This window comes from Poecilia latipinna, unplaced genomic scaffold (genome assembly GCF_001443285.1).
Source record: "Poecilia latipinna isolate Pla-1442-1.1 unplaced genomic scaffold, P_latipinna-1.0 Scaffold1095, whole genome shotgun sequence".
Lineage (NCBI taxonomy): Eukaryota > Metazoa > Chordata > Actinopteri > Cyprinodontiformes > Poeciliidae > Poecilia > Poecilia latipinna.
The window spans coordinates 131,593-152,813 of NW_015113711.1; the positions used below are offsets into that span (position 1 = coordinate 131,593).

General features: G+C 38.0%; 1 protein-coding gene across 4 annotated transcripts in view; it reads right to left on the minus strand.

Annotated features, from left to right (window-relative positions):
- The window catches only part of LOC106959558 (serine/threonine-protein kinase BRSK2), a 196,736-nt gene that overhangs the window by 89,467 nt on the left and 86,048 nt on the right, over positions 1-21,221 (minus strand). For all 4 annotated transcript variants that reach the window (XM_015052206.1, XM_015052203.1, XM_015052204.1 and 1 more), the window contains exon 2: positions 2,236-2,330. In XM_015052206.1, the coding sequence (XP_014907692.1) occupies positions 2,236-2,330 (95 nt within the window). The remainder of the gene's footprint in view (positions 1-2,235; positions 2,331-21,221) is intronic.

Genomic DNA, 21,221 nt, shown 5'->3' on the forward strand with positions numbered 1-21,221 from the left:
TTCCCAATTGGGAAACTTTTGGAAAAAATCCTTTTTTTTTTTGTTTTTGCTATTTTTTTTTTTTTTTTTTTTTTTTTTTTTTTTTTTATAACCATACCATCAACTCAAGAGACAATTTCATATAATGACTATTTTGAGCTGAGACAGAATGAAGGTGCCCAGCAGGAGTCCTGAGATGTTATGAGAAAGAACAAAAAACAACTTGATTTAAAAAAAGAGAGAGAGAAACACTGCGGTAAGTGGCCAATCAAAGTTTCTGACACTAAATTATCATGACATCTAATGAGGAACGTACAGATATGTCTCGTTAAGCAAAAATATATTTAAAGTTACAGCTTCAAAGCTTTCAATAGACATTTTTCAGTTAAGCCTCATTGTAGTTATTTTCCTTACGTGCTTTATTTTCAAACAGCATAAATAAGAAATGTTATACAAAAAAATAATTTTTTTTTCAAGGGTTTATGTTTATCCGAGCTTTCAAAAGTTAGCAGTGATCAAGGTCAAGTCTTTTTGGGGAAACTCTAGAAATATTTTCAAGGGATGGCCTGATGGAGTGAGGCACACATTGATGCAAAACAGAGGTTGGAGTGTTTTATGATGCTGTGCCATTTATAGAGAAGGGTGTGGCATCCTGTAACAGACTCAAAAGACTACACAAATACACGGTGCAAATAACTGAAATATGTACACCATCTTAAAATCATATCATTTCGATTTGACTATCTAAAAAAGTTATTTTACTTAAATAAAAACAAAGAAAAAATACTATTTGCATTTTAGCACCAATTCTTACCTGTATTTGTGAGCTAAAATAATCAAAATTACAATAAGAAAAACAAATACTTGAAATATTTAATTTAATGTGTAAGAAACCAATATACCATATAATCTTTATAATATTCTAACTTTTTAGAATAATCTTGTATATGTCTATGGAGAGACATTGCAAAGAGCCCAACTTTATTTTGTTTTTAAGGGTTGTGTAGCAGTGAACAAGATAAAAATCACCTCATATGCTATTCAGGTGAAGGCTGGAGATGCCCAAGACTTTTTTTTTCAGACCCTGTGTGTGCAGAACACACACTTCTTGCAGTGTATCTGCTGCAAGAAGTGCCACAGTCATTTTAGACACAGCAATTCAGTGACCAACTTGCAACTAAATCTGGCTGTTCACTCATAAAGTAAGGTTGAGTATCTAGCAAAGACTGGCAAGAAAAAAAAAAAAAAAAAAGTATTTTTACAGTGAAATGAAATCTGAGCTACCAAGGCACTGCGCAGGTGAGGTGCACTGAGACTTTAATAGCACTTACATTTCAAGTAGCTCACTATAAATCTTTTAATAAAATGGGATTTTTATGAGTGGGAGTGGAGGTATAGTTTGCTTGACCCCTTTCTAACAAAATTGAACACATGAGTGACTGTAGAATTTGCTACAACTTTACCAAGACTGCTTCGCATATGACGAGCTGCTGAGGATGAATCAATCTTAAACTGTTGTTTTTTTTATGAAAACTGAACTTGTAAAGCGGTGAGTAAATCTAAAAGTGACAGAAAGCACAGTTCAGAAAACTACATTTTCACTCAGGAATCAATACAAGATCTCATTTAAAATACTTTTGTTCAGTGCTGCATGTCATTTCAACACATTCCACGATGTTACAACTTTTTCTTTTTCTAGAAATATGTAGCAAAGCGTGTATCAGCTTGACTTTCCTGTACACTAGATTTAAAACATATGAAATCATTACTGTTTAAACTTTACCTTTAATAACATAAAGTTACCTAATTTTTCAAGTGCAATCAGTAATACTTTTATAACAAATTTATATCAGTAATGATTTCTTGGTTAATGTCAAGGTGTCATAACAAATACATTTTGAATAATGTCAACTTTGTATTAAAAGTGTCATAATTTACCGAATGACGCTTTATGACAACAGTCATAAATATTCATGAAGGCTTATTCATGTTCATGACAGGTGTTTATGACAGTGTCATGTCAGTCTTATTCAACCCCCTTCAAATAAAGTGTTACCAAAAAAATATTTATAAAAAAAACAACAAGGGGGGAAGGATTAAACGTTGATCTGTTATACAAAATAATTTGTTTAAAAACGACAAAAAATAATGAGGCCTTTTGAAAACTGTTTCTTCAATGTAACAAAAAACCTAAAGCAGAATGAAAATCCAAAATATTCGATTTTAAAACCATAAATCTTAAGTCTGGAACTTTACCTTCATTAGTACCGACTCGCTGAGCTTCTCGCGGTTGACGATCTTTATCGCAACCTTCTGGCAGGTCACACAGTGAATTCCAAGCTTTACCAACCCTGTGAAAAGAGTAAAGACAATCAGGTCATTAATGTGAAATTCTGAATAATACGATGTCTATTCTTCGATTTGAGGCAAGAGCATGGCAGCACTGAACAAGCTGATTGTATAAACCGCGTATAGAATGTTACTCAGTAAACAAGAGAGTGCTTGGATCTACAAACATACAGATGAAATAGAATTGTGATGAAAATTGCTGTTATATTTTTGCTAAGACTAATAATGTGTATTGATGAGAAACCTGTAAAATGGCTTGTAAACTCATGCTCAAAATGACCATAATGACTTCTGGAGTGAACACAGTTACTCGAACTGCCCTTCTAAGGTTGATTTGACTCATAAAAGCAGTGAGTGAGTGTTTATTGTCTGCTATTGATTTCTGTAATGTACCAAACCAATGGAAAACAATTGGAATTTAAATTGAGTACAAACAGCTTTAAAAAGCAATGGCCATGCACTCATTATTAACTATTACACTAAAATAAAATTGAAGAAAGCCGAGGGAAGTGGATTACGATGGCATATTTCTACCACGTAGCTGAAATAACAACACTTTACTTCAAAGCAGCAACACAAGAAAAGACATTTGCGTCTTTGGTGTTCTACTAGTAATACATTTACAAGTATTCCCCCATATCTCAAACAAATCTTGTGGTTTTCTACTGAACACAAAAGCACTTTTGCTACTCTATTTTACTTAATCTCCCTAGATACTGTTGCTTCAGGTAAATGATCAGTCGCAAACAGTGAAGACAACAGACATGAGCACATTTTCACTGGAATAAAGCAGCGTGTGCATTTGATACGGCAGGAGCCATGAGAAAAGCTCCAATTGATTTTCTGCAGGGACCATGCAGTCACATACACATTTCAAAAAATTCAATCAGATAACTTTTAACAAACTGAAACAAATGCACCCATATAAAACACATGTCAGTTCATGCTTTTAATAGATTATCCTATGATGCCATGGTGCTTCAGAGAACAGAAGACTATAAAGGTAATCATCTGATATATCTCACAAAGAATTTGAAGAAGAAAAAAAAAAACAGAATTGAATTAATTCTGAAAAATAATTATTTCTAAAGGCCTTAATGTCTAGCTCTGTTAATTTGAGATTATTTTCTTTAATAGATTTATCTATTCATTTTTAATTTGAAAGGTAAGCTACAGACAGACAGCTTACCTGTCTGTCTGTCTGTAGACAGACAGACAGACAGGTAAGCTGTCTGCACCAGCTCACTGCACCAGTGAGCTGGTGCAGTGGTTATTGTTTATTTTATGTCTTTGGGTTTAGTCAAAAATGACACTTTGCTACATCTTACCAACCAAAGCTGCAACTACCAAAGTAAACTCGCCCCCAAATCAACTTTTTTTTTTTTTTTACAGATAAACTACCCAAATAGATTATCTCTATGTTTTGTGCAAATTTTGGCATTTTTGTGCAATTCTTTTGATTCCCCATTATTTGGTCCTAAAAACCGTGTCCTGGCCTTTCCTGTCAAATGGTTCTTAGGCAGTTAAATTTTCCTCAGGTTGCAGCATTGCGGCTTGGTATAACTCCATCACTTTGGGTATAAAAGCACAGCTCTCCCTCCCCACTTCTTTGTCCCTGCCAGGTGGCGAGTCAGGAGTTGTTGTGAGAGTTGTCGTGGTGACTGGCGAGCACTGATCAATAGCTTTACTTAGCTTTACAAATGTGTGATTTATTTGCAACGTAGATACGCAGTAGAATAGGCCTCCTCTGCTCTGGCTATTAGCGAAGGTATACTGTTGAACAGATGACTGTGTGAGACTGGCTGCAGTCGTTCTGAGGAAGCAAAAGAAGCTAATAGCGACTAATGGCTGCTCACTCAGAACCGACATGCTGCCTGCAGCCGAGCTGCAGAAAGTTTTTGCCATAAAAGTCTCCAACACAGAAAAATTGATGCTAGATTTATCACCAGCTGTTCTGAAAAAAAGTCACTAGAGGAGTCTTAAAATAGTTAAATATAGCAAAAGAGTGGATAAGTTGACAACAGTATTTCTTTCGTCCTGATCACACCCCCACACAACCCCGCTCTCAGCTGTGTCTCTCGACTCCGCTGACTTTGCTGAAAATTTTCAAAATTTGCCAGGGGTGGGTTTATGCTTTCAGAGGGGGGTTATTTACACTTTAAGTGTTTTTTTGGGGGGTTTTTTGTACAGTTTTATGAACCAACTAGTGAGTCAATTGGCTCTCAGGAGGAAGTGTAACATGGACTGGCATAAAGAAGTTTTCTGATGCTTCTCGGACATCACAAGAAACGAGAATGAATTCAGGGAAAAAAGCAGCAGAGGAAAAAAATAAAGTTAGAAGGAAATAAAAATAACAGCAAGCAAAAGCAAATGTTAAAGAGATTAAGAGATTGCACATTATTCAAATGGCAGGCCACAGATAATTAAGCAATAATGGAGAGCATTGTGTGGGAGTAAGGCTTCAATCTGGGATGTTGAAGAGCTGCAGGGCAGAATGTGGAGTCACACAAAAGAGTGAAAGCACGAGAGAGAAAATGACAGAAAAAGGAAGGAGACAGGAAAGAAAGGAACATTAAAGATGGAAAACGACTAGATTTAGGAAGAAGAGAACAACAGACAAAGCTATTAGCTTTGAGATGATAATCATATGTTAATGGCCGCTATAGAGAAGCTCATGAGTCATGATAAACACATTAAAAGAGAAAATATATCTGCAAATGCCTGAAAAGTTAACAGAATTGTTTGCCTCACTATCCATCTTTTGACAGAGCCAGGCTTTTCTTGAGCTGAGGGCACATTAGGAAGACAAAAACGTGCACAGGGAACACGGCACATTATGATTTTACAATCACTCTGTGAGTTACAAGGAAGTTTGGAGCACAATAACAGAAGATCTAAGGTTGCTTTGAGACAGAAAATGCATAAACACTATGCCTTAAAAATGAAGTGGCTACAATAAAATAGCTTAAGAACGTTCAAAATAGGAGTTTGCATGACAAATCTGGCACTTTATGAAAAGAATAAGTGATGAAAATGTTTTCCTGTGAGATGGGGAGGTGGGATTGAGAGCTAATCTCACTGGAATACTGCAGCTCTGGATGACAAATTGGTAGATGGGAGTGGTTGCACGGTGTATATATGGAAAGCTCTCGGTAACACTCAGGTTTCATCTGGATCTTTTTGGAGTCAACAGGTAAAATGTCTGAACTTGTGGGTTTACATGTAAAACTTTGGCTGACACATAAGGGATCAGAATATTATCAAAGGATTCTCGTTGTCTGTAATCTTAATGTCCATATGCGAGCGAGTGGTATGTTTTAAAGCTTAAATATGTTTTTTTGTTGTTTTGCTTTTTCCTAGTCTCCATTTTAGAAATTAAGGTAATTGCCATTTTAGCTCACTATCAAATCAAAATAGCAACTACAGAATATTTTATTCCTAATTTACTTTACAGTATACATATTTTTAGGACCGTTGTACTTCTATGAAACATAATATCACTCTTTTATTACTGTTTAAAATTATTTTGAAATTTATCAAATCTCTACTGTATGGTTTGGAGCTCTACTGGTTGTCCACATAGCTAAAACTATATTTTTTTTTTTTTTTTTTTTTGCTGACCTGTATTATGTACACAATGCCCAATATCAGTTGTATAATGTATCAAACATGCTCACTGAGAAAAACTGTAAGTGAGGCAGCTTAGATGTAATGCTCCAATTTCACTTCCACCGCTGAAACACAGGGTTTCACATATTCCAAGTATGGTAATAACATCTGATTAAGATCAAAGAGTTATAAAACATGAATGAATTTAGCCAAAATGGGAAATGTCAAAATTAAAACAAGTCCAGGACTAACGATAGGTAAATTATGAACTAGTATGGTTACATATTAGAGAAGCAGCAAGTGTATGGAAAACAGCAGGCTGCACTATGAAGTTTATGGCGTGTGCCAGTGTATATTGGTGTATTTCACTCTTTGGCCCCCTCCAAAATCAATAACACCAAAAGGTTACCACTGACTTACCACCAGCTGTTGTCCCAGCTCTGCAATGTTTTATCTCCCTGTGATTAATGATCTAATGTGAAGGAATCCTGGTGGAAGAGACAGGGAGAACATTGGTCTATGGCTCATAGCATCAAAGTTGTAAAAGTGGTGCTTCATTGCTGCAAAGCCCTGGTTTCAATCACCCCTCTGCAGCTTTTGGCATGTTAGGGACGACTGAAAAGGTTTTATCAAACGCTGAGCTCAGCAATTTCAAAGACTAAAGAACTTCCAAGTTTAAAATTTATTACAATAGTAAAGTTTTTTTCACTTGCGTTTCTCATAAGTTGCAGAGCGAAAGTGGTACTAAAACATGCATAAAGTTCAAACATTGTACTGAAGAAGTCAAAGTGAAGCACATTATTCCAGTGGATCTCTTCCTCTACACCGCAATGACATGTGCCACCACTGATTTTTTTAATGGGCTTCTCGGCCCACTTCGCTGTGTCTTCATAAGTTATTTTGATTCATGGAAGAGCATCACTGCTGAACATGCTGTCCTGAAAAATATCCCAACAGGGTCCTACAGTTTATTCGTGGCAACAGCATCTACTTGTAACTTCTTGAACAATGAAACTATCTAATTGACTTAACTGAGCATAACTTCCCTGTTTTTTGGATGTTTATGGATATTTTGTAGGAAGGGTTAGGGTGCAATAGGTCAACAGTATAAATAATCTCCGTAAAACAACCCCATCCTATTATTTTACATTATAGTATTTTTGAGAAATACTTAATATATGGTCAAATGCTAAGATTTGTTTTTCCTAACTGATTGCCTACTCGTATGCCCTACTAATATGCCTCCATTGTTGTGTTTTCATTTGCCTACTTCTTAAAGCTGCAGTAGGGAACTAAAAAGTTTAACAAGCACAGCCTATAGGTCCTTCACTCTTTGTTCTGTGCTACACTAATGTCGTCCCTCCAAAACTCCTCCACAGCAGTTTGTAACTGAACTCAAATTGTTAGTTTTCCTGTAACGTTAGGTTATCTCTCCGCCATTAGCACAGCTGCAGCACAATGGCAACCTTGTGCCTGAACGACGGTGTGTTCGGTGCAGAAGCAGGATATGAGCAGCATGACTGGCAGTGCTAAGACCTTCCTCCTGACTGATTAGATGTTTCTGCCCAGAAGTAGCACATTTCTGCATATGGCAATAGGACCACTGAGACGATCCAATGGTGCTTGATTTTTACTTCTTTTTTTGTCACATATTGCACATTTCATTATCTTTTGTCATGTGATGAACAGTTTTAACAAATGTAAATCTATATTTTTGCAAAAAAAAAAAAGAAAAACCTACTGCTGCTGTAATTCGTCAAACCACAAAAAGGAAGAATGAAGAGCTCCTCAGAAGATAGATTAAGCCATCATGATTTTCATTTTCCTAGCAGGAGGAAAAAGTTGCAAAACTTCTGTAGTCTCCAACTGCTGACCACAAAAACACACATGGTCCAGCATCACTGCGTTTTGAAGGATCTTTACTAGATTCATTTCTATATGGAAACCAAACCAACATCAGGAGAGCAAAAAAAGATCAGAAAGAAATGCTCTCACTTTCACACCTCTCCAACTTTCAAAGGTGCTAAACCACTGCTGGCAGATGGTAATAGTTTATGCTGGCTTAGCTTTCTCTCCCTGAGGCATGGCTCTGAGAAGCTCATTGCCCTTAGGCGCAGATCTGTGATCTGCTTTCCATTTCTGCGCTCGAACCCTGAATGCTCTACGTCAGGACTATCGCTCTGCACTGGAATCAGCATTTGACAGGAAATCCAGCATGGTGCTAGGGCTTATTCCTGCTGCTCTCTCCAACCATATGAAAAGCCCATGGAACAGGATGTGGGAATCCCCTGCAGCACGGCAAGAGGAGGGAGTCTATCCCATCAGGAATCCCGACTGTGTGACATGTCTCGTTTATGTACAGATGTAACCAATAAATGAAAATACAACTGAAGATATTTTCTTTCAAAGGTATAACCAAAACATTTAAACTTTTTATTTAACTATTTATTTTGTTCAATTTTATTTTGATAATTATGAAAACCCACAATTCAGTTTCCCCAAAAATTGTGTCCCATAGCATTGTGCTATGAAATGTTCTTTTTCATGGCACATTCAAAGATAAGACAAAGTATAAAAATTAAAACATGATTAATGACACAAAGCGCAAAAACTAAACGGGACAGATAATTAAAGACAAAATACTTAACAAGACTTGAGCAAAAGTACATGTGAAAATGAGCTACTTTATAAATGAGTCAAGACTCTCAAGACTTCATGAAAACAAAAGAACCGATTTCACCGTGGAGCTGCAAGAAAGGAAAGGGTGATCCCCTCTAATACAATCTCGGGTAAGACTGCTGACTTCACAGTTGTCCAGCAAACATCCACTGATGCTAGCCGTTCACAGAGTTGTATTTAAGCATACAGTAGAGTTGAATAAAAGAAAGGATGCCCACAGCCTGGAGAGGATTGTAAAGCAAAGTCCATTCAAGAGTTTGTGTTAAATTTACACAGTGTTGACTACAGCTTGACTCGGTGTTTCAAGGGTCTCCACACACACATATCCAGAATATGGGCTACATCTGATACATTAAACTACTCTTGAAGGGAAGTTTTCCCAGTCATTGATAGTTTGAGAAGCCATGCGATTGTTACAGGTCCCGAGTGTCAGGACTGCTATAACAGTGATGAGCACAATCTGAAGGTTTCTATTATGCCTTTAGCATCCAGATTGCGTTTTTTCTTTATTTGTTAACAAACCTTTTAGTGTTCAGCATTAGTGTTTTACATTACCATTGTCTTATAAAATGGGTTTACTTTTCCCACAAGTAATAAGTAACTTCACACATTACCTTTTTCACATTTCCATCCTTCACTTAGATGAAGACAACCAAGGCATAGTGTGTCAAACAGGATAAATCAACTGTTTTAGAGCTCTGCTGTTTTTAACTGCATATTAACTGGCATAAGCATCAAAATGTACACTGACTTTAACTGAATACCAATCAAAAATTAGAATTACAAGACTTACAAATCAAATACAGAATTTAACTTAGAATTGTTTCAACTTTAACCTCGATGGGCTCTTTGCACGTACGCCACTGACGTCACATCTGCATGAGCAAAATGTGGCTTTCTTGCTTCTGCTTTGAGTTACCATGACAACTACAAAAGACAAAGTCGTATTTCAGAAGCAAATAAAGCAATACCATGAACACTGTTGTTTTCCCAAATATAATGGGCTTTTAAGTTTTCATGGATTTCCAAATTATCTTAAATTAAGAAGATGGTGGCTTGTAAATGCAACCAGGGTTTCCTCGACATCTCAGCAGAGGCTCCATGACACGCTGCATTAATGCAGTTTGGGCAAAAGCAATCCAAGGGCACATGTGTGTGTAAAAGTATATGGATATACTTTTTGGTAGCCTAACATCTCAGTATTTTGATTCCTTATTGTTTGTTTTCTCTTTGACTGTCTGAAAGCCACAATCACCTAAAAGTATGCTTGAATTATATCACTGTTTGTGTAATATAGCATGATTTTTTTTTTTTTTTTTTTTTTTATAAAATGACCAAAATAGCTGTGGCGAAATTCTAACCTACTGAGATGCTGCTACTGCTACTGGTTTTATTGCACAGATTTAATAAAGTTGTTCTCCAGGTATGTTTAACAACACAAAACTGTCTTCTTTAATGTAAAATGTATTTTGGGGACTTTCATTGTTATTTGTATCATCATTTTAATAAGTACAAGAAATTAGTGCAAAGTCATAGAACAATGAGGACTCACTACTCAGCAGATTCAGCCCCACAAACTTCTTTTTTCATCTCATTTCCCAGAATACAGTTTCCTCCTTTCCTCCACACTTAACATTTTCAGTCAGTCATGACGTTAGTCTTCCCAGATTGAATTCCCCAGTAACTGCTGTGAGCCAAAGCAACAGCAACGACGTCAGAAAAGCAAGCATCTTCAAAAGCAGGAAGAACAGTTTAGCCCTGGAGTGCTGAAGCGAGAAGGGATGCACACTGACGCATGCATAAAGAAACAGTTTATTTAGGTTGTGTAAAATAATATATTTCCACCACAGCTCCTTCACAAGTCATTTCCCTGATCAAAACACAGGAACGTAAACCTTCAGCAGTTTAGATATTTCAAATATATATATATATATATATATATATATATATATATATATATATATATATATATATATATAACAAGTTACACAGTGTCATTAAAATTGTTATTGGCTCCAGCTGAAGTCACCACCATGTGAATCTCACCCAAACTCTTGGTAAATAGGATAATAACTTACAGATTCTTCTGATTGGGCACCCAAGGTGATTAAAAGGTCAAGCCATCCAGCGTTTAAAAATGTGAGATTAAACCAAAAGGCAAAGGCAGGCATGATTTATGGTTGCCCTTTCTCTCCGTGCACAACGCAACCTGTACACTCATGTGGACTGTATTGGGAAGCATGGCCTGGGCTAGGCTATTAGCCCAGTCATACGCATCCCCATTCCTTTAACATACAGACAAGATATTACATCATGTCTATGTTCTGGTGCTTTGAGTAGAACTGAATCATATCATTTAACCACGTTTGGTGAAAAGCTGGTTAAATGCTTTTTTAACCAAGTTCTCACATGGATGATGAACAGCTTACTTCACCAGAAATTGTATTCAAGTATGAGATCCGTTAATTCAAAGTAATCTTATTTACATAGAAGTAAAAAGCCTGAAGCGGTAAAATCACTCATATTACCAATTAACCGAGTGCTCCATTACACATTTGTGTAGTAGATCCTTAAGTAAACATATACATTGAAGTCTTAGTTATTGTCTCTTGAAATAATGAAATGAAACCGCAACTAAATCACACAATATATAAAAACAGAGATAAAACAAGATTTCTGCATCTAAGCATATTCATGCTTCTGCCTCCACATTGGCACCGATTCTCATCCACCTGCTGCTTCTTTGTATACAGAAACAGAAGGAATGAGCAATGTTTGAGTCTGCAAGCATCTCAGCTTTCAAATATCTTATCTATGTCATGGGTTAATGTACATACAAAGATGGGGAATTTATTCACAGTGCGCATGACAGTGATGCACACATTGTAGCATTAACTAACAAAAGTGAAGTGGTTTGAAGTAATGAAGTTCTAGTTTCAAGGCAGTTATTCATTTGTCATACTCAGGAGCACATATTGAAACAACTGTGAGCGTCACCCGTAGGTGACAAGTTCTAAATGATGCACTTGGTTGTAAAAAAAAAATAATAATAAAAATCCTACTTTCTGCATGATCCTCATCAGAATGTAAATATGTGCAAGGATATGTTCTCAAAATCTCTGCATGCTGGAAGTCAGAAGCTTCAAATATTCTCTTCCATCAACAAGGCAAACAAGTCACAGTGCCACAGGTAACTAAGCATTGATTGCACAGCAGAAAATGGCACTGAATGTTTTGAGTGATTTACTTTTCTCTGCAAGAAAGTTATTGAGGTGCAACATGCCTTCATCCCTCCTTCCAATTTGGACTTGAGGTTTTTTGATGTAGAGATTTTATTGTTCAGGAGAAATTGTTGTCGCTACATTGATCAGAGATGGCAAAAGGTCTTCTCAGCTAAATCTCTCCGTGGACATGTCATCGCCGATTCTTAATACTCATGTTTGCAATCTGGCCTGATGTGACTTGAGGTCAGCCCACAGATCCGAGCGGGACAGACGCTGTCAGGCGAATGTTCTGCCTGAATCCCAAACAGGAACATCAGAACGAGGACTCTGCGGAGGAGATGAGAGGAGCAAAGGAAAGAACAAAAAGAGGGCTTCAACAGTGAGGCTGGTGACAGGGAGATGGAGACACACTCATAAGGACAGATACACAGAGAGATGCTGAGAGAGCCTAGTCAAAACACACAGAGAGAAAATGGGGCCTAGAAGGGTGGGGCACAGAGACTCAGATCTATTTTTAATGTCTCTGGCTGTGGATCAGCAAAAGGAATGTATAATTACAGACGCATGAATAATGCAAGTAGGATTCTTTTAATTAGCCACACCAGGCCCCAATGCAGAAGCTGAAGATGGGACAAACATGTGCGCAAACACATGAACTGAAAGTACAGCACAAAACTTGGAACACATACTTGAACATGCCAGAATGTGACGAGTTAACCACAATTATTATTATTATTATTATAATCATAAAACAATTCATTACAAGTTTGTATGGCAATGGCACTTTCTGATGGTACGTGTTTGCTAAACATGAAGCAACACATTCCTCCTGGGAGACGGAAGTCAAATGAAATGCCTTGGCGAGAACTTTGACAGGCTTTAGAAGGAGCACCAGACACTCCTCAAAGAGCTGCATGCTGCCTGCCTGTCATGTGTTAGGTAACCCACAGCATCAGCATATAAATTATTAAACACCTGACTGGGTAATATTGTAAACCCACGCTCTAACCACAGAAAGCAATGCATGAGTAGCACATAATGTGCAGATAAATGTGCACTTTCGGGTGTTTTTATTTTACACACTGACACAAGCAAACAGAACACACAAATGCTGTGCAAGCGGACCAACTCTGTGGGCCAGAAAAAAAAGAAAGAAAAAAAAAAGAGAGGAGCAATTAATCAAGCCTTCCTCATCTATGATTTGATCAAGAGTTATTTCATTAATTAACAGCTTTTGGTTGTCTGTGCAACATCTTCATTATAAGCCCCAGATCAAGCCGGAAAAGACTTCAGTGAGATGAGTTTTAATCAGCCTGCCTTGATAACTCATCAGAAAGCAGATTGAAATGGACGGTCAAAGTCCAACCAGGAAATACACAAGTAAATTTATTTGCCCACTTCAAGAGAAATCAGGAAGCTGGATCCAAGTTGGAACAGCGGATCAAGACAATGGCAGGATGTTATTTGGCTCTTATCAAGCAACTCAAATTTTCTCTTCTTCAGCACCTTAATTTGCAAGCTAATCCATGGCTGGCAGAGCTAGGCTTGCGTATGGAAGAGGATGTTGGCTGTAATTCAACGTGTCACTGCATCTTCATTTGTTGATTGAAGTTTAATTGCCAGAGAGGGAGCAGTCTACCCGCTTTGGGGGCAGAGAAGGAGGTTAGGGCACACACATAGACATATGGCAATTTTCCACAGTGGAGAGTGGGCCGATCAAACAAAATCTCAATTCCTTCCAGTATAGAATGGTGCTAAATTGACCTTTGTTCAATGTGTAGGGAAGACACTGGGTATGGCAGTAGAAGAAAAAAAAAAAAAAAAAAACTTTCCAAGGGGAACAAAAACCGGTTAGCAAATGGTTTCTTGTACCAATGTAGGGAAAGCAATATTACTGTAGTGGGCTCGTCGGGGCAGCGCCCTGCTGTGCAGCAATATTACACACATTTTAGCCGTCTACAACTCAACAGGTTAAAGAATACTTGCAAGCAATCTGTGTTCTTCATTCTCTTTTAAAAGGTCTTTGTTGTGCAGTTGAAGTCCTCCACAAGCATAGAACAAAATCCATTCAGTATAAAAGTTCAAGCTACTATTGTTGTGCAGTTTACCTTTAAAGCTGTTTACTCAAATTGCATAGAGTGGGTTAAAGACTCATTGCTGCAAATGTTAAGTTAGTAGACCGTATTGAGATCTGACAATAATCTTTGATAAAGCATTTCTCTAATTCGTTCAACACATAAAAAGCAGCTAATGATCCTGAATCACTTAGTATTCATACCTACGGACCACGTTAATGTGTACACCTGTTTAATTGCCTATTAATGTAAATAGCAACTCAGGCAGTTACATAATAGCAACACAATACATTTGGGTATCTAGATGTGATAAAGAAGAGTAAGGAGTCACAATCCTGCCAAAAACCAGAGGAGCTTATTAAGCATTCACAGCAGCGCATGTATGAATCAAATAAGCACCCGGCTTTGATTGTAGCCACGTTCCCATTCATTTGTGGGCACACAGAGCGGTAAAACATGCCCTGCACACAGCATTTAAATGACACCCACCCTCTTTAGTGAGCGTTTGTCAGCTGGGGTTGGTAACTCTTCTGATTGGCTGGATTTTCAGCTAAAAAACAAGTGACACACAGCAAGGCCTAACAGGAGAAGAATGTAATGTGAATTCAAAGCGTAAAAGAAGAATAAGGTGAAGGAAAGGAGTTTTCTGATCATATCCCCTACATTTCCAGACCTTCTCATTTGTGTTTATCCTTTTCCACCTTCTCCTCCTCTTCTTCTATTAAACCAAATTCCATTATGGCCGTCACTGGTTTTGAGCTGAAAATCCAGCCAATAAGATCAATCACAGGAGTTACCACCCTTAACAGAGAAATACACCCACCAGATACAGAGAGGAGTGCATTTTTCTGGTGAGAGCGTTAAAAACTGCTGCTACAACTGCAGCAGGCACTAGGCTGCTTTTATGGGCCCACGAAAAAAGACGGAAATGCGATCAGAGCCATGCTCTCTCAGTTAATATATGCTCTGTTGCGATTACTTAATAAGCTCCTTGAGTTTTCGGCAGAAATGTGATGCCATAGGCGACTTGCTGAAGTTCAAACAGAGCATCAAAGTGGGGAGAAGGGATTTTAGTGATTTTGAATGTAGTATTGTTGTTGATGCCAGAGGGGTTGGTCCAAGTATTTCAGAAAGGGCTGATCTACAGAGATTACCATGTAAACTAGCCCTTGGGTTTACAGAGAATAGTTAGCAGCAATAGTGTGGATGAAAATGCCTCGATGTCAGAGGCCAGAAGAAAAAAAATTGGTTTCAAATAAAAAAGAAAGAGTTGTTCAGATTAACACTCGACAAAACCAATATATTCAGAATACTATCTCTAACCAGATGAGCTACAGATGTAGAAGACTGCACAGGATGCCACTTGTGTCTAACCAAAACCAGTAATTGAGGTTGCAGCTTGCATGTGCTCACCAGATTCTGATGATAAAAGATCAGGAAAGTGTGACTTAGTTTGACGAAAAATCAATCCAGATTTAGGTGCTATTCATACTGCTTGTTGATAATTGGTACCTTTGTTATTTCTTTTTATTTATTTATTTTTTTTTATTCTAGCAAGAATAGACAAAAAAAATCTAACTGGAACCACCGTAGAGGATTTCCAGCAACAATCCTTCTTGTTCATAAGAGCCTGGTAGATCAGACCAATGCAGGTCCCAGGAGGAGGGATATATGACAACGGAAAAAGTGGAGAGAGTGCACAATGTAGAAGAGCTGAATATACAACGAAGTGTGGATGGTGGGAGTAAAGCACTGGTAATCACCCCGGCAGCCACCGGTGATGATGTTGACACCACTGTCAGGGTGGAGGATAAATTGAGCCACTCTTCTGGCTAAATCAATGCCTCAGCAGCAACTAGCTCATTGTTCAGAGCAACGCCTGCATCTCAGCTGTATGTCAGGGGAATATATATTCTCTTCCAAAGGCAGAATCCCTCTGTCCATTTTAACCTTTCCAACTTTAAGGTGATGTTTAACTTGGTCCACTTACCCTTTACTGTGGGACCAGTCAATTGGTTATTTTCCTTTCCCTCCTGTGTTTGAGACTTCTTTTTTAACCAAGACCTCTTAATACAAACGAACCACGATAAAGAATGACTCTTTTATTACATCATGCATTTCTAACACAAGTTTGTGTGTAAATAACAGGCATGATGCAAGAAAATATCAACCACTAAAATAATTCTTGGTTAAGCAGCCAAAGCAGGAAATTGACCTGGTTGGGGGGAAAAAAACCCCACAGCATATGTAATTGTCCATGATTCTGCATAGTTTTATGCATACGTGAGCGTGCATGGACAAGAGCACACACATGTGTAGTGGAGTGTAACATCTCACTGTTGACTAAAAATGAAAGCAATTCTGGCCACAATCCAATGCTAAGATTGCTTACTTTCTCAGAGACTGGGTTTACGTCACAGGAGCTTGGAACATTGCCTTGTACAAAATGTGTAGCTGCATAGAGAAAAAACACACTCACACACACACACACACACACACACACACACAGACACACGCCGAGAACGGCCAAATGAAAGCAAACGCAGCAGAATATCAGAGCCATTCACCGAGGGTCCATTTCACCTGGCCTTTCACTGAACAAAAAAAAGTGATCTGAGAGTGAGATGTCTTCACAAAGCCGAGGGGAAAACTCTGCCAAGATGGCAAGTGAAACAAGATAAAACTGGAAGAGGAAAAAAAGGAGAAAGCTGGGGAAGTATGTTGGCGGAGCAGGAAAAGTAAATTGAAAACACAGAATTGAAGGCAGAAAAGGGAAGAACATTTTAGTAGACATCACAGCATCGGGTCTATGCATTTCCAACGCAAATGCAGGCACATTAGTCCGACACCTTCAGGGAGCTTTTGCTCTGAAGGCAGCCTGAGCCGCATAAAGGGGAAACATGTAGAGACCCGGAGGTATGTGCAAATGCACAAATGCAACACAAGACATCAACATCCCTTTCATAGATGATCACATTATCTTCTCCCCTTAAAACAGTTTTCAAAGATACCAATAGAAAAAATAATTTCATCTCTAAACCTTTCTGATCTTTTTAAATTTGATGAGTTAAATGAAGGGCTCATTTTTATTCTGTTAACCACAAAGGCAGGTGAGTTTCAGTAGTTTGGATGAATTAATCTCCTAGACCAGCGATAAAATTCAATAGATGATAATCATCATTACTTTGCTTTCAGATGAATGCTGCCTTGATACTTGTAATTTTATGGAATTAGATAAGATAAATTAATACATCTGCAATGTAATATTTTTTTTTTTTTAAAAAGAAAGAAATCCATTTACATGGAGACCAGAAAGGTCCAGTATTCCGAGTTAAATATTGCATAAAAAGTAAAATAGATATACCACTACACACACCATTTGAATTATATTTTCTGGACAGTTGATCCTAAAACTTTATGATTTGGATATTAACAGTTGAAATAAACCAAACTTAATTTTCCAAGAAAATAAACCCATACCAATGGTTGTGGACAAAAATGGGTATTTAATGGTTTGAGAAAGTTTTGCCTCTGCAGGAACTGGGCAGTTCACCATAAGAGAATGCTCCATAAATTCTACAGTCTATTAGAGGCTGAGTTGAGGGAAATGTGACAACCTCTGCAAAACACATCAAAGCTGAACGTGACCCTGCAAGATGACAACAACAGAGCACAAGTAAACCATCAAGAACCTGTAGAGCTTTATGTAGAAAATCCTGGGCAGAGACAATGCAGAGATCTTGACCTCTTTGGGATGGTGTGAGGGGAATGGAAATGGGCTGGCCATACAAGTAACCTATCAGACAAAAATGAGAAGTGTGCAAAACTTTCCTCATACAAGTTGCAGAGACCAGTCAATGGTCCCAAGACAGTATTTCAGCACAAGAGGATCATCTTAGCTATTAACGTGTCAGCCAGAAAATCATTTCTTTCACTGAATGTGTAAAACCAAAATTTGTTTTGTACAAATTCATTTCAGAACGTTTGATGACAAATACACAAAATAAAAATGGCAATTCTGAAGTAACTACAACATTAAAACACTGAAGTCGACATTGTTTTCATCATTAGCCGCTTGCCGCTTTCAAAATGTCAGCACCCATCACTTAACGTCTGAATGCAGCCCCTGTTAGACAATAGCAGTTGTGAACTTTTGGAGACCTCTGGTTCTGCTCATCTCAAAGACTATCAGTGGGTAAAATACTGCAGTCATTAAAATGATAATGATACAGTCGGTGAGACTGAAGACATATTGATCAGGCCCAACACCTCTCACATCCCTGCTGCCTCACACCGATACACGGCCATCTAATGAGGAGGACTCTATAGCTGTATTTGCCTGCCTCTGCTTTATACATACAGCATGATCTGTGTCTGTGTCTGAAGTCGATACGAGAGTTCTTTACTGCTGCACAAAGGGATGCAATTATCACTTACTTCAAGCGCGGGCAATTTGTGATCAAATTGCAGACAAAGCCAACATTGTATTTTCAGTTGAGAGGAGCAGAAAATAACACATTTGTACTGAAGATGTTGATGCTTATATATATATATATATATATATATATATATATGAAGCTGTCACTGAACACATGGGATGCAGTCGTGAGATACACAAGTACATGCTGTACAACACTGGACAGAAATGACAATCCTCCCATAACTTCTATGACATATTGTTGTGACACATTAAACTTCAAGGTAGACATCTATGAGAGACCATCAACATCAAATACCCAACGACAGTTACACAGAGAGAAATGGATATGACTCAATACACTCACAATATATTCATCCATCAAGGACAAAATGTTTTCTGCTTGAAGCTTCCACCTTGGTGGATAAATTAAGGTACCTCTGAACCAACCAAAAATATTCATACCCCTTGAACTGTTTGACTTTAAAATGTTTTTTTGCACATCTACCCAACCCAACAAAACCAGTTATGATCACATTTGATCAAATTTCTTCTAGATTTTTACTATGTTCCCCTGCATGACTTGTGGCAAATTCTAAATTGGACTGTTGTCTGCTGTGATTTGCTACTTTCGCAGAAAGATTAGATACAAAATAAGACTAACAGCTGTCCTGTCAACAGACCTGAGCTTTTCCCTTGAGCTTTTCTTCCACCTGAGCTTTGAATTCTTACAGCTCCTCCAGAGTTACCATAGTCCTCTTGGCTGTTTTTCTAATTAATTCTGTACTTTCTCGTCTCTCTTTAGGCAAGCAGCCTGTGAATAATGATAACAAACAAACAATAATGATAGACATCTGAGGTCTCCATAGAACAGATGTATGCATACAGAGATTGAGTCACCAACTGTATTTCTGTGACTTCTTATGGCAACTAGAGGCACTGGATGCAACTGGAAAGCATTCATCTTCTTCCTCCCACTTTTGGAATCACTTTAATAACTTTGTGTTGGTTTATTACATAAAACCACAATAAAATCCATTCACATTTTTGACTGTAATGTGAAATAATTTTGTTCATGAGAAGTGAAAATTTGCAAGGCATGCAAGAGTGGTCTGGGATGTTTGAGTTCAAGTTGATACGTCTTGATGGATCAGAAAGATGGTTGCTATGGCAAACAGGAGTAGTAGTAGTAGAGACATTGAAGTGCAGTGCACCTCTGAGAAGAAGTATTTGGGGAGAAAGCATTTATGTGTAAGAAGGTCACTAGTGTTTACTTGAGAGCATACCCTGAAGTTTACATTAATGCTAAGATGACATCAGTTCTGCTGCTTCATATTTTGTTAATCCCTGGCCTTTGCAGGGATACAGTAAGGGATACAGATGCTGGAGTCTAAAATTTTAACTCTGCATGTGTGGAGCTCAGGTCAAACCCACACATGGAGACAAAAAAAAAACAAAACAAAAAAAACCAAAACCCTCTCCCCAGAGCTGATGACGCAAATAGACTGATAACAATGAGTCGGTGCAGTATTCCAGTGCAGACAGGGACAATAGGAGATTGAGGAAAAAAGATGGAACACAAACAGATTACGAAGAAAAGGGTATACATTATCATAAAAAGACAGCAGCATCTGCAGGTGCAATAAAAATTGTCATTCAAAAATCTACAAACCAGCATCGGTCATATGGAAATGTGAGACTATAGCTGACCTACAGGGCATACAATCTACGCGTTCAGTCTTAATCAACCAGACAAACACCAGACAGGAAAAAAGCAGTAGATGGGGTGAGATAGGGTGATGGTATTAATACCTACTCCAGCCAGACGGGGGCTCCTTATCACATGCATAGTGCCTCTTGGGACTCTCCACAATTGTTCCCCCTCTTACTTTATTCTGATTCTCTTCAAATCTGCAAGGAGCATTCTATATTTGAGTCTTGTACATTTCCCTATTTGTTGCTTCTCAATTTTACTTTCTCTTTTCTCTTATTTGGATCCTTCTCTGTCAACTTCACAACCAGTCTGTCTTCCTTCCTCTGAGATTCTCTCTTTTTGCAGGCACTGCAATCTTGTCCAGACACAGTTTTACTGCAAATGTGCACAGAAATATCACCAATAAAAACAGTCAGAGAGAGCAGAAATCTCACTCTAGTGGCATGGATGACCAAAAAACTAAAGCAGGACTTAGAAAACAGATTTTTTTAAAAAGATTTTTAACACAGTTAGGTAGTAGGCAATATTTAGATAACAGATTATTCGGAAAATATCCGATTCAAAGAGTCAGGAATCTTCAAGAGAAGATGGCATCCTTGCTGCTGAATGATGCAGAAGGCTGCAACAGGGAAAGTAGACAAGGAAAAAGGAGGCAAGGACACAGACTAAAGAAGTCAAATGAAGCTTGGATGAAGAAAATTGTTGAACATGGAGGACACATGAGACAGAGGTGATGGTTACATGCGATGGTGCTCCTGTTGCTTAAAGAACAGCACTGTCGCGGGAAAGCCAACACCTCTCTGCTCTTGTAATGTCAGGGATTTCACATAACATCACCTCACTTCAGAGCACAAGCACCTGTACACATGTTGAGACGTGCAAATGGCCGCTACCGCCCTCAACAACACGTAGGGAAGAACAAGAAAGAAAACACACTAATGGAGATGCACATATACTTAGAACAAATGACACAAGTGATTTTACAGTTTAACTGTGTTTTTCCCTTCTGTCTATATAAAAAATCCAAATATCATAGCGGGCTCATTGGAAGCCTTGCTGGAAGCCGATGACAGTTTGCCGAACAGCACCTTGTCATTACACAAACTTGTTAAAGCATCAAGCACATGTTTAACACATTTAGAAAAGTAATTACTTAAAAACGTACCGAAAGTTCT